General features: G+C 35.5%; 1 protein-coding gene across 2 annotated transcripts in view; it reads right to left on the reverse strand.

Moving 5' to 3' along the window:
* The window catches only part of kcnk2a (potassium channel, subfamily K, member 2a), a 41,285-nt gene extending 34,038 nt beyond the window's left edge, over nucleotides 1-7,247 (reverse strand). The window contains exons 1-2 of one of the 2 annotated variants that reach the window (XM_068214612.2): nucleotides 6,895-7,247; nucleotides 1,960-2,270 (exon numbers count right to left, since the gene is read on the reverse strand). In XM_068214612.2, coding sequence (XP_068070713.1) covers nucleotides 1,960-2,270; nucleotide 6,895 — 312 coding nt within the window. In that variant the 5' untranslated portion in view covers nucleotides 6,896-7,247. Of the gene's footprint in view, nucleotides 1-1,959; nucleotides 2,271-6,890 lie in introns of both variants that reach the window. The other variant, XM_021467447.3, reaches the window with a different exon arrangement.
* Between the last annotated feature and the right edge of the window lie 3,684 nt (nucleotides 7,248-10,931).

Here is a 10,931-nt window from a genome sequence, read left to right on the forward strand (position 1 = left end):
GCAGACTGTCAGCTTTCATTCAAGGGTATTTACATCCTAATCAGGTGAACGCTGTAGAAATTACAACAGTTTGCATTTGTGTCCTGGAAATACCCTCTAATTAAAGATGACAATCTGCAGTTCAGGCACCTTCAGTTCAGGCATCTTGTTCGCTTTATTTTCAAATCGTGTTGGTGTATAGAACAAAAAAAGTAGATTGTGTCGATGTCCAAATATTTATGGACCTAACTGTATTTAATTCAATTACATTTACTGTATTAATCAAACGTACTTATTCTTTAGTGTTTTGAGAGATATTGAGTGTATTCTGACCAACAGTAACCTTTGATTGGCTATTTCAGCAGATCTCAAATTCTCAAAGATGACTTTAATTTTAAAACAAACGGTGACACACTTGCATTCCTGCACCAACAAATGGACGACCATGAAAGATTGCGTTTATTATTTTACTGTTTAACTTTCATGGGCAAGCAGCAGTCTATTAAAATAGAATATGCACCTACTTTTACAACTATATGTTGGTACAAAACCCATCGTATCCCAACTCAAAATCCCAACGTATTTCCTGTTTTACATTTTTTATTTCTATAGCTTTAGAGAATCCAAAAGGAGTTACATATTGATGCATAATGTTATGATAGCTGTTTTAACATTAAGTTATGATTGACTTGCCAATTCAATTCAATTCAATTCAATTCAATTCAGCTTCATTTGTATAGCGCTTTTACAATGTAGATTGTGTCAAAGCAGCTTCACATAAATGGTCATAGTAACTGGAACAGTGTAGTTCAGTTTTTAGTGTTTAAGTTCAGTTCAGTTCAGTTTAGCTCAGTTCAGTGTGATTTAATCATTACTGAGAGTTGCTACTTGATACAGTTACAAAATAGCTTGATAACAAGTAGGAAACGTTTATGGGCCAATGACATGACCACACTGAAATGGTTTATTGGTGCTCTAGATCTGCCAATTACAGACTGTTGAGTTAATAGACTGATGGGCATGATTATGCACACACAATGGAACAAATGTGTATTTATATTATATAATACTTTAATTATTAAAATTGTTATTAAATATACAAAACAGGGCAAACTCTCTATTTAAATGGCTGAGCCTTCAAAACATCTGGCTTTTATGATGTGCTTTAGGGGGATTCAAAACAATAATTAGAAAGAAGAATCCCCCCGGAATTCACACCTTTGTTAAATTAGCTAGAAATACCAACAGTATCTGGATGCAGACTTGGATTTGCAAGATGAAACTGAAAATCTCACACTTCCAATGTCAGACACAATGCACTTAATGGAGCTAGTGGCATCAGTGTGAGGGGTAGGGTTAAGGGTGCGCATTAAAAGCACTGCATGCAGCTCGCCTTGCAACTACACCTAGTCTGCATCAAGACCCCACTGAGAAACACAGTTACTTGAAAATTTACAATTAACAGTTACTTGATGGCATTCTTCAAATGTAAAAATTAATATAACACAAAAGTGCCATGTTTTCAGACATACTAAATTAATTTTAGACATAATCAATTTTTTTTAAACTTCAGAATTGTTACCAGACCACGTAGAATAAAACAAATATAACCGCATTGCTCAACTTAATAAACCCATATAAACCCAGACAATCTGATCATTTTCAAGTGATTTTTTCATGTTTCCATTGCTGTATATTCCAAACAGACCAGATTGTTGAGTATGTTTATGATTTCCCTCTTATTTCAAGAATTGCCTCATATTTCAAAAACAGACCAACATCTCCCTCAGCCAATCAGTAATTTTTTCAGTCTCCAATAAATCAGAATTCACCCCGTTTCTGCCAACTTCAGAGCCTATATTGATTTCGCCAAAGATTACTCTATTCATCCAACGTCCTGCAGTCTATACCCTTCAAATCAATATCCAGGCTATTTTTAACCATACAAACAAATTTGAAGCGATTGGAGTCTGTCTGTACCTTGACCAGATCCTCCAGCTCCGAGGTGTTGACACAGGTGTGCATTGAGAGAAAGTCGATCTTCTCCTGGATGATGCGATACTTCTGCAAGCCCTCCTCAGGCTGTTCCAGTGCTTTGAACACAGTGGCACCGATGATCAGGTACAGGACCACCAGCAGGAAGATGGCCAGCACTGTTTTCCACTTCATTACGGTGGTTATGCTCTCACAATCATCTCCAGAGTTGTACACGATGGGCTTGGAGGAGAATGACAGCCGTGGTTTGGTGTTGTGCGTGGCTGATTTAGGATCTAAAAGATCAGGTGCAGCCACTGGGGGGAACAAAGGGGGAGAGGGAGAGAGAGAGAGAGAAAGATACGGGCTGTAAAACATAGTGGTTAATAAATTTAAAAGAAATTATTGTTAATGGGGCTTTAGTAGTTCTATAAACATGCTAGTATTGGCGTTTAAAGAGACTGGCTTTATTTCTAGATGTTTATAGTTGTGTTTTGCTATGTCTTTGTGCATGGCCTAAAACACATTCATGTGTTTACATGGAAGCATTAATAAATAATAGCAGTGGTGAAAGGCACTGACAGCTGCTGGGTTTTAAAACAGTGATGAATTTGGTTTAGTTCTTGGATATAGATTCATGGTTCAAAAATATTTCTTGTTTTCTGGAATCAAAGTCACTGAGCATTTAGAGTTTGCTCAAAGGAAATATTGTGTATCATATTTTCATAGGATTTCTTTTAGGCATTGTTTTAGGCTATTTGAGAGGAATCTTATTAAAGATTCATCATTTCACACTGAAAAATGACTTGCAAATGTTAACATTGAATACAAATAAATGAAATTAGGGCTGCACGATATAGGTCATTTCTACTATTCGGTGCCATTACAGGGTAGTAACTTTCCCTGAAAATTTTTTACATTTTCCAAGATTTTATCACTTCAACTGATTCTATAAGTAACTATAAGTAAAATATAATGGTCCAGCTTAGGATATTAAAGTTTAGCATTTTTTAATAAAATTTATAGAATTTTCACATGTACCTCAGGCCAAATGTTCCCCCTTTTACAGAACATTTTCATAAAGGTGTTTAAAATAATTAGTTACTGTAATATTTATATTTTCTAAGAGCTAAAATTTCCATCACTTTACTCTGCAATAGTAATTTTTAAAAGGTATTACTAAACAAGATTTATATAACAAAGACTTGTTATAATTTATTCTAAATTGAATGTATTTCATTTAGTATAAAAAAGACACTGCAATGCAACTAAATCCCGTTTTTAAGTGACTTAGTTTTGTCAGTTCTTTGGATGCAAGTAACCAGAAAAGCGTGTGTAATATTTAATTAATATGAAAAAACTACATAGTTGACAGGTTGAAGAGTGGAGTAACAGGATGGACTTTACAATAGGAATGAAGGCAACTTGTTTGTCACACCCTCATTAGATTATTAATAACAAAATTATAGTTTTTGATTTATCATGAAAAAACAGCAACATTTTCAATGTCACATTAAAATGTCATATGTCTCAATCGTCAAAATACCCAAGTGAAATACAAGGAATATTACATATTTTATACAGATAAAATAGTGAAATACTGAAAATTGCAAATAAAACAATTATTTTAAATTAGAATTTTTATTATGGTTTGCACCATGATGTGCCCTGTATCATTTTTAAATATTCTGTACCATATAATGTCAAGGGGACACAAATGACAACGAATTGTGGGAATGACCCACATTAGAAATATCTGACATTGTGAAATTTTGTATTTCTGCGATATATATTGCAATGTGAATATAGCTTTATTTGTAAAGAATTCTTCATTTTAGATTGGTTGGGGTGATATTGTAGGGGATTGGATCTCGAATAATATGCAACAAATAACTTACAAGCGTAGATAAATGAAATATAGCAAAAATAAAAGTGAATGAAAGTTTTCTGGAGAGTCTAACAGTATTTAGATATAAATATTAAACAATCAACACTGCATAGCCTTTATTGTATATAATGCAAACTTTAATAAAGTTACAAACACTAAAATCTATTGCTTTAAACCTAGGGTGCCCAAACTTTTTCACATGATGGGACAAAAACCAAATATCTTTGCGAGCTGTGGGCCAAAAATAAATATGCCAAAATAAATTACATCAAAGTTGCCATGTGTAAATTACTAACTTATGATATAATATTTAAACTAACTTTTTAAATTATAATTTATTGCAATAAAAACATAAACAGGCAACGCAGTGGCGCAGTAAGTAGTGCTGTTGCCTCACAGCAAGAAGGTTGCTGGTTCAATCCTCTGCTCAGTTGGCGTGTCTGTGTGGAGTTTGCATGTTCTCCCTGTGTTTGCGTGGGTTTCCTCCGGGTGCTCCGGTTTCCCCCACAGTCCAAAGACATGCGGTACAGGTGAATTGGGTAAGCTAAATTGTCCGTAGTGTATAAGTGTGTGTGTAAATGTGTGTGTGGATGTTTCCCAGAGATGGGTTGCGGCTGGAAGGGCATCCGCTGCGTAAAAATGTGCTGGATAAATTGGCGGTTCATTCCGCTGTGGCGACCCCGGATTAATAAAGGGACTAAGCCGACAAGAAAATAAATGAATAAATGAAAAACATAAACAATGCTGATCTCTAAAGCAAACCCATCATTCTCCCTTTATTCTCAGATTAGATAGTGGGCCAAATCAAAGGTTACCATTGGCCAACTTTGGCATCTCTGCTTTAAACTCTGAAATGTTGAAATGTTCATACAGTCACAGGCTCTAAAGTGAAAGTTCACCCAAAAATGAAAATTGACACTATTTACTCACCCTTCACTTGTCTCAAGTCTTTATTAGTTATTAAAATGTCTTCTTTTTCTCTTTAACATAAAAAAGAAACTCAGAAATGTCTGAAAACAGTGAGTAAAGTTTACTTTTTGGGTGAACTATCTCTTTAAAAATGCATGCAGATGATAAACTTTTACTCCACTATAATTCAACTCTGCATTGATTATAATCAGCTATAATCCCAACTCAACATTGAAGATCCTGCGATGTGACTATATTGCGGATGCACACATTGTGATATCGATGCTGAAACGATACATTGTGCAGCCCTAAATGGAATGTAATAGTAAATAAAATGCAATTTTTGCAAGGAAAAAAGTATGTTTATTTAAAACTTACTTCAACAATCCAAAATTAAACCTTTTTTTTTAAATACACTCCTAAAATAAATGTTCTTTATCAGCATTAATGGCTTCATTAGAACCTTAAACATTGCTTAGAAATATTAAATAGTGAATTTGTAGTGGAAACTGGTTCTTTAGGTTATTAAAACATTTTTCACATTTAATAAAGAAACATTTTTATGATTTGTTCCAAAGCCTATTTATTTTAGGAATGCTCTTTTTTTGTCCGCAGAGCAGTGAAACCCGATGCTTTATCAGCGAGTGTATTATTTTGAGTCCTTCTCCACCGACTTCTGCAGTGTTAAAGCCAAGTGTGAAAACCTCTCTAACAAACTAGTGCTAGTGAACGTAATGTTCTCCTCACTAGTGTCCAGTATGCAGCGTGTGGACCAGCCTACGTTATGCAAGGCAACGCAACTTTCAGCACTAAATTAGAGCTGCAGATTTTCCCTCTGTGCATAATTCAGGCCTCAATGCTTATTAATGATCTGTTAGTTACTGAATCCCCAGAGGCTTCCAGGTGCACTTTTTTCATTCGTTTCCAGGGAACATCAGAAGCTTTAACCCATGCAGACCCCATCGAATAAATCTTCTTAATAATTTTTTAATGTTCTTTTGATGCCATAAAATTGGATTTCAAAAGAAATATCTTGAAACTATATCAGTGAGACAAGTGATTGTAACATTAACAGGCATTGTAATCACCCGGTTGACATTTTGTGCATATCATTAGAACTAAAAAAATATATATATACTGACATAAAATACTGTCAGAAACACTACTGAATCAAATAAATTGTTTTTATTGCTTCTTAGAGGGCCTGTTAAAGGGTTTATTTATTATTTTTGATGTTGTAGTAGGCACGTAAGGCATGATATATTGCACTACTGATAGATGTGACTTCAGTTATAATCCTCCTACAAATCTGGAAACTTGTCAAAGCTGTGGGTGGTGTAGTGCTGTGAAACAGAAACTGCACTGGTCATTGAAAGGTTACAGTTCAGAGCCTGCAGAAGCCAATCTAAGAGTCATCACCATCGTAACAAGTGTGATCTTGCACTATTTTACCTGTTACTTACCTTTTTCTTTTTAAACAACACTGAATTCTAGATTTTACTTTCTAAACATTTAAAAATAAACTTTTAGAAAATATTATTCTTTACAAATTAATTATTTATTGTAGATTTGTCTTGAACAAATTTAATTATGTGGAGTTTACTCTAACTAAACCACAAAAATTAGCTATTAAAAATTTACAGATTATTTTTAATTATTATTTATTGTCACCAGATGATTTCTTTACATATTTTTTCAAATCATTTTTATTTGGAGAATGCTTCAACAATAAATAATTTTAAGGTAACCAGTCATGCCAAAATTTGACTGATTTTAGAAAATGTCTTGATTTAAAACTGAAAATTGTCTCAAGTTTGTATTGAAGAAATCTACATGTGTAATTCATTTTAACCACATCCAGCTAGTTAAGCAATTAGTTTATTTATTGATTGATTGTTTTGAATTGATCACCATGTCACAAGATCACCAATTCTTTTCAGCACTGTAAAACATTGACAAACCATAATAATGAGGAAAGTACTATTGAAAATTTACTTATTCTTTTGACTGGATTTATAAACAATCATATGTGGTGTCCCCCCTGAACCTTACTTTGGCTTTCAATGGGTTAAATATCGTGCCAAATTTACTGTGCAACACATGATAAACAATCGAATTAATTGTACATTAGGCTACGCACTTACTACTTTGTGGGATCTGCTGTTCTCGCTGCTCCTCATCAGGTAGGTCAGGACCACTTGACTTGTTTTCTAGATGATCTCAGGAGCAAACGAGCGAAAACGGGACGTTAATCATGACACCAAACGAACGAGCTCGCCTCTCTCCGACTCCTCTTCTGGGCTTTCATGCCTCTGTCCAGTTTTAAAGCTCCATGCGAACAGTATCTTGGAATCCAGCGCTGGATTTCGTGGTTGAGTAAGCAGTGAAGTGAGAAGGGAGTGTCCAAAGGGGGCACACGGATAATTGGACGGGCTGTTCTCATCATGAGCGCGTCCGTCTCCGTGTGTTCACTTCACGGTCTGTGAGCTGCTTTCCTTTCAGACTCCACGCGCGCGAGCGTCACTCCAGAGCTGAGGGTCACGTCTCATGTCGGTCAATAAAACAGTGAAGAGAAACATGAGTTCAGTTTAGTAGCTGCTTTGGAGTAAATCTTCGAAAGGCTAAGAGTTAAATAAATATCGAAAATGAGAGAAGAGTAAAATGTTAGTTTCAACGAAAACAAATGAAGTCTCAAGATCCTGACATGGCACATGAAAAAGTTGTTGGATCCTTTTTGAGATGGAAATGACTTAACTAGCCACTGAGTGGGATTAATGGGGAAATTTGGTTCCTAATAGAAGTGTTTCGAACAACTGACGAAAACAGAATGTTCCTCTAATGTTCCTGTGTCCCAGCGGGGACCTTGACGTCAAAACGACATCAAAGTAACATTGATGTAAAAAAAAAAGTCATTGATTTGATGTAAAAACCTTGACGTTTATTTGATATCCACACATTGATACAAAAAGTATTACAATAAAAAAGTTTTATTTAGTTTTATCCCTACGCCATCAAGTTAAAATTGGCATTAAAACATATATCAAAAATGAATTACAGTCCTGTAAGCTATTTTTGATGTGTTAATTGACATTAATGTTATCAATTGACATCATATTGATTTGCATTTTTAGATGTGTTTTTAATGTCTTTTTGGCGTCAAGGTGCCCGCTGGGATGGTTCTTGTTTGGTTCCCATTACCCATTTAGTTATAAGAAAATGCTCTGGAGTCTATGGTGGCAGAGAGAGCTTAACGTCCCAGCTGACACATAATGTGATAAGACATTAATATTAGGTTAAATTTAGGCCGCCAGCACCTAAAGACGGTGTTATTTTGACATTTAATAACGGCATAAAGTAACATTGTTATTTTGTTGATTTTAGGTTGTGTTAGAAACTGACCAAAATCCAATGTCGAGCCAACATCTTAAACCAACGTCATATTGATCACGTTCATATTGATATTCATCAGGTATGGCAAACAAAATCCAACTTCTGATCGACATCATATTAATAACGTCCACACAATGTCAAGCTGTAACATTAGATGCTGATATTTTGTTGTTTTTAAGTTGCGTTGGAAAGTGACCAAACTGCAATGTCTGTCCAATGATGGACATTGACGTCGGACTGACATTGGGTTCTGACATTAAACTGATTTTCATTTCCAAACAAAATGCAAAGTCCCACGATGTTGGAGTACAACTTCAATCTGGCATCATGTTGATGTCCTGTGCCGTTTTCCCGGTGTATTGTAAGAAAATGCAGAGTGTTTTCGTACATTGTTTGTGTTGTGAGAAAATAGAGTGCGTTTTTTTTTTATTAAATGTGTTTGCATTGTGACGATTTGCAGCATGTGTGCTGTCAAACTAATGAAGTTCTTTTTAAAGTTTGCTGGCATTTTTTGTAATTGCAGGTGTATTCCTAAATTGCAGCACGCTAAGTTCTCTCGGCCGCTGTAGGGGACTATTTGTTTTGGTAACCAAAAATGTACCTTTCCAGAGCAATTGCAGGGAAGTTTTCCTGTAACAACTCTAAAGAAAACACACAAAACTAAACTTTTCACCAAAAGAGAACATTATGTTTACATAATGGAAATTTTCATTGCTAACCAAAATACAACATTCTGAGTAACCAAAAATGGTTTGATGGGATAAGACTCAATTGTTCTGCACTGGTTGTACTCCATATGTTTGATTAATTAAAAACAACCATCTCATAAAAGTCAATTATTAAAAAAAATCAGACTGCATTGGTTTAGATATTTAATTAATTAAAAAACTGTTCAAGAATCGACTCCCATCATCACACTGTAAATGTAATTTTTGATTAATTATGAACATAGCCATCATTTGTTCAAGAATCAAACAGCATTTGTCACTCTATATTTGGTCATTCAGATCCAGCTCAAAAGAATCACTTGTTCAATCATCAGATTTGTTTCACTGCATTTGTTGATTCATTAATAACAACCATTTGTTCATGGATCATCAGACTGCACTGATCATAACACGGCTTTGTCTTTCTTCTTCTACAAAGGGAATGCTGTTGTAAATAAGTGAACACATATTTATGGACATCATAAATACAGCAGAAAAGTCTCATCTTTCTGGTAGTTTACCAGTTGTTTACAGGCTACGTTTTAAAAAACAGATTTCTGCTTGAAAGTTTCAGGTATGCTTGCAATATATAGCTATATTGCCAGAGAAAAGTTTTACATATTTCAAAATAATAAACAACAAAAGCTTTTTTCACTCATAAATCATAAAGTGGCACCCTAAAATTGCACAATTCAAAATCGACTACAAACAGGAATAGTTGCATGCTAATATGATGCAAAGGTTGTGCTCAGTTTCATTCTGTTCTCTTATGAGCAGTGGAGAAATGTTTTTCTGTTAAAGTACAGCTTGTAACTAGCTACATTTCCCCAGTAGAAATAAAAAAGACTGTTCAAGGTTGCTGTTGAGCACTATTCAAATATTATTACAGCATGCGTCAACTAAACCATATTCTTCTGATGTGTCATTCTTGCTCAAATCATCCATCAGTACAAGAAAATTCCTATAATGGCTTTGGTGTGTTCTGTGTTCCAGCTGTGACTGCATTAAAGTCATGCATTCCTAATACAGCTCCCATTGAGATGAAAATGAAAATGGCTGAACATACATTGCATAAGTGAAGATAAATTGTTCCTCGAATATTTGTTAGAGCATGCACAGAGAGTGATTGTCAATAGCGAATGACAAAAACTGCACACAGTGAGTTATATTGCGTGTAATGTTGACGTGACTTGGCATGACCTCATGTTAAACTCACAAACTGACAATTATCAGAGTTTCCGTAGAATCTATTGATGCATCACGCTTTTAAAATACAGCTGCTCATTTCATTTCCCACAGACACTAACTTCTGTTTCCCCTTCCTTTTCCCCTTTCATTGTTTTTTTCACCTTGGCAATCACACTTTCTCTCACCGAGGTGGCTAAAATTGTGGGTCCTTTGGGCAAAGACGGAGCGGCATCAAAGGCACATGTGCACTTACTGTACATTTCATGCTCAAAGTCTTCATCAGTTTCCTCCATTGGTAGCCGTTACAGACTGCTATTGATTCTGGAATACCCATACCTCATTTACACTGAATACTGACATGATTTTTTTAATCATGGAGGACATTTATGCCACAGCTGTATCACCCTGCAGCCCAAGACTGGTTACTCACTGAAGCCAAGTAGGGCTGAGCCTGGACAGTAACTGGATTGGAGACCACATGGGAAAACTAGGTTGCTGTTGGAAGTGGTGTTAGTGAGACCAGCAGGAGGGTGCTCAACCTGCGGTCTGTGTGAAGGCTGGTTTATACTTCTGTATTGAGTGATCGCCGTGACCCACGGTGCATGCCTTGTGCGTTGCTGTGCATTTACACTTCTGCGAGCTGTTTGTGTTGCTCTGCAATAACACTTCTGAAACAATAGCTGGCAGTATGTTTTTAAGGTTCCTCTGTCGAGTTTCTTTGCTGGTATTTTATTTTTTCTAAATGCTACCTTAATGTACAAGTAGCTAAAACCTGGTCATTCTGAGGCAGAAAATAAAACACAAAACAGCAGTTTCCATCTATAGCTACTTCACAGAATTCGACGCTTGTAAACACTTGTTCCATCAGGCTCACATGGCTCTATCCCCCGCCATCA

This window comes from Danio rerio, chromosome 17, assembly GCF_049306965.1.
Source record: "Danio rerio strain Tuebingen ecotype United States chromosome 17, GRCz12tu, whole genome shotgun sequence".
NCBI lineage: Eukaryota > Metazoa > Chordata > Actinopteri > Cypriniformes > Danionidae > Danio > Danio rerio.